Source organism: Solanum tuberosum, unplaced genomic scaffold (assembly GCF_000226075.1).
Source record: "Solanum tuberosum cultivar DM 1-3 516 R44 unplaced genomic scaffold, SolTub_3.0 scf00004, whole genome shotgun sequence".
Classification (NCBI taxonomy): Eukaryota; Viridiplantae; Streptophyta; class Magnoliopsida; order Solanales; family Solanaceae; genus Solanum; species Solanum tuberosum.
The window spans coordinates 3,637,248-3,640,532 of NW_006238930.1; the positions used below are offsets into that span (position 1 = coordinate 3,637,248).

Sequence of the window (3,285 nt, forward strand, 5' to 3'; positions counted from 1 at the left end):
TCACTTTCAACCTCTTCTACTTGTTAGGTCCAAGCTGGGCTTTTATTTTAATTTTAAATTAAATATTTACTATAGGACTGAGAATCCATAATAATATACACAGCTAAGAACTTATTGTACTTTTTTTTTGTTTATAAAAGACAGATAGCTTCGATATTTTTTCGAAGTCTTCCATATTCATCCACTGATCTTTAATCTTTTGTCCTCAGTTTCTTCCCTTTTTAAATTAATTGGTCGTTTCATTTCTCCAATTAAACACAATTCACAACTTGCAGCCATGGGAACTCAAGCTCCATCAAATTACGATGACTCCAAGGTAACTTTCTCTCTCTTTTTTCTATGTCTCTCTGCAAGCATATATGAATTTAACGTATATGCACTGACAATATCAAGTGTATTATGACCTATTAGGTTGTTGTTACCATTTTCTTATGAATAATTACTTGTAATTATATAGTATCTTTTAATTTATAAAAGTTAAACTCTATATTATGTGGATACCAAGAATTTCCATAAATGTTGTGTGAGATATGCTAAATACTTGAAATGCTTGGTTGAGTTTTAGATCTTGAAATATAACCTTGTCTCTTGTACCAAAAAAAGAAAAAGAAAACTATCTCTCTCGTTTCTGTGCTCATTTAATTCTATTTAATTTGGTTCATGAGAAAATTTGAATTTTCCTAGCTCTTTCTTGTTTGTTTAGTGGTCTAGAATCAATCTTGAACCAGTCAAACTGATATTATTCCTTTTTTTTTAAAAATAAAATAAAATAATTAGGATCATTAAATTCAGTTTAAACGTTGCATGTGTGTACATCACGTTAGGTCAGTAGGGTTCTTTCATAGGACTTTAATGGACTACTTATATTTATTGACAACGGTGAATTCACGCCAACTTGTTATACACTAAAGAGAAAATCGTCTCAATTTTTCAGTTGACTTTCATACTATACAAATCTGACACTATCAATACTTTATTATTAGTCGGTCACATGGATTATCGATTTAAAATCCAAATCTTTTTTTTTTTAATTCCACAGTTTTACGCCAAATTTCACGTTGCTTTGAATCTGAAAACCATTTAAATAAAAAAATAAATTATGTAGTTAATTTTTAGGTTACCAAATTAAGACAAAATACATGAAAATTGCTTTGACTTGTAGTGCCAAAATAATTACCGTTAGCGTTAAAATTGGATTTATTATGTACGTAGATTGATACAAGAACAGAAGAAGAGAAGGCAATTGATGCGTGGCTTCCGATTACTTCTTCGAGGAATGCAAAATGGTGGTATTCAGCTTTTCACAATGTTACTGCTATGGTTGGTGCTGGTGTCCTCAGTCTTCCTTATGCCATGTCTGAGCTTGGATGGTACAATACTCATTTTATCACTAACATTAAAAGTTAAACTCAATTACTATTACTGAAATTAAAGTGAGTGAGTAATTAATTAATTTCAGGGGACCTGGTGTAACTGTGATGGTTGTATCTTGGATTATCACTTTATACACACTATGGCAAATGGTTGAAATGCACGAAATGATTCCAGGGAAACGTTTTGATAGATATCATGAGTTGGGGCAACATGCTTTTGGGGAAAAGCTTGGATTATGGATTGTTGTTCCCCAACAACTAATTGTCGAAGTTGGTGTTGACATTGTTTATATGGTCACCGGAGGAAAATCACTTCAGAAGGTGCACCAATTGGTTTGCAAACCAGAAGACGGCTGCGCAGATATCAAACTTTCATACTTCATCATGATATTTGCCTCTGTCCATTTTGTGCTATCTCATCTTCCCAATTTCAATTCCATATCTGGTGTGTCTTTGGCAGCAGCTGTTATGTCCTTAAGGTATATACACATTTTGCTTATTTCTTTAAATGTTGATAGTGTTACTAAGTACTAACTTTTTGCATATATACATGTGTGTGATGATGAAGTTACTCTACAATTGCTTGGGGAGCATCAGTTAAGAAGGGTGTACAACCAAATGTGGATTACGGGTACAAGGCACACAGCACTGCAGGAACTGTGTTTGATTTTCTAAGCGGATTGGGAGAAGTGGCTTTTGCATACGCGGGTCATAATGTGGTGTTGGAGATTCAAGCTACAATTCCTTCAACACCTGACAAACCTTCCAAAGTACCTATGTGGAGGGGAGTTGTTGTTGCTTACATAGTTGTGGCCCTCTGTTACTTCCCTGTTGCTTTTATTGGATACTGGATGTTTGGAAATGCAGTGGAAGACAACATTCTCATGTCTTTGAACAAACCTACCTGGCTCATTATCATGGCTAACATGTTTGTCGTTGTCCATGTTATTGGAAGCTATCAGGTATACCATGTTCTCATCTATATTGCAAAATTTCAATTACAGTACATTTTAATTAGCGCCTAACAAAACATTTATCTTATGATGTTGTAGATCTATGCAATGCCAGTGTTTGACATGATTGAGACCGTGCTTGTTAAGAAACTTAGGTTCAAGCCTACTTGGTATTTGCGATTTGTTACCAGAAACATCTATGTTGGTAAGTCATGACTTGCCATCGTCGCATACTATAAAATTTTATACAGTAGAAAACTTGTAACAAATGCCTTTGGTCTTATTGCAGCTTTCACAATGTTTGTTGGAATCACCTTCCCTTTCTTTGGTGGCCTTCTTGGATTCTTTGGAGGATTTGCTTTTGCCCCAACAACATATTTTGTAAGTGAATATATAAAGTTTTTTTTTCCCTCTAATCTCTTTAATTTGTAGTGCATATATAGGAGTACTAACTCTTTTATTTTCTTCAGCTGCCTTGCATCATGTGGCTAGCAATCTACAAGCCAAGGAGATGGAGTCTCTCTTGGATTGCTAATTGGGTTAGTGCATTTTGAATTTTTGTGATTCTGCATTTTATATACACTTTAAAATGGCACTCTAATATGTTCTTTTATGACAGATTTGCATTATTTTTGGAGTTTTGTTGATGGTTTTAGCACCAATTGGTGGGTTGAGATCCATCATAGTACAAGCAAAGACCTACAAATTTTACAATTAGAAGTGCAAGAATATAGCGATGATTATGCCATCTGATTAAATTTAGATAGACGTATGTTTGGCAAAGGAAATTTCTACTGCCGTGGTGTGTTTTGGCTATAAAACATTTTAGAGTATAGCTTTTCTTCGTATGTAAAGATATGGTTAATTTCATGGTGTTGTTCATTGTCAAGACTTGAAACACATCTTTGCGCGTCTTTGTTTCACATTTCTTCTTTCTAATAAACAAAAACCATATACGA

At 34.0% G+C, this 3,285-nt stretch overlaps 1 protein-coding gene across 1 annotated transcript; it reads left to right on the forward strand.

The window, feature by feature from the left end:
- The first annotated feature begins 93 nt into the window (after positions 1-93).
- Positions 94-3,285, forward strand: LOC102596930 (lysine histidine transporter 1-like). The gene is made up of 8 exons (XM_006338609.2): positions 94-316; positions 1,213-1,370; positions 1,460-1,852; positions 1,942-2,335; positions 2,426-2,531; positions 2,616-2,707; positions 2,797-2,865; positions 2,946-3,285. Exons 1-8 carry the CDS (start codon positions 278-280, stop codon positions 3,042-3,044), a joined length of 1,350 nt encoding a protein of 449 aa, XP_006338671.1. The 5' UTR covers positions 94-277; the 3' UTR covers positions 3,045-3,285.

Coding starts and splice junctions, on each gene's coding strand:
- LOC102596930 (XM_006338609.2), top strand. CDS start 278: ATGGGAACTCAAGCTCCATCAAATTACGATGACTCCAAG. Junction 1,371..1,459: donor GCCATGTCTGAGCTTGGATG/GTACAATACTCA, acceptor AATTAATTTCAG/GGGACCTGGTGTAACTGTGA. Junction 2,336..2,425: donor ATGTTATTGGAAGCTATCAG/GTATACCATGTT, acceptor ATGATGTTGTAG/ATCTATGCAATGCCAGTGTT.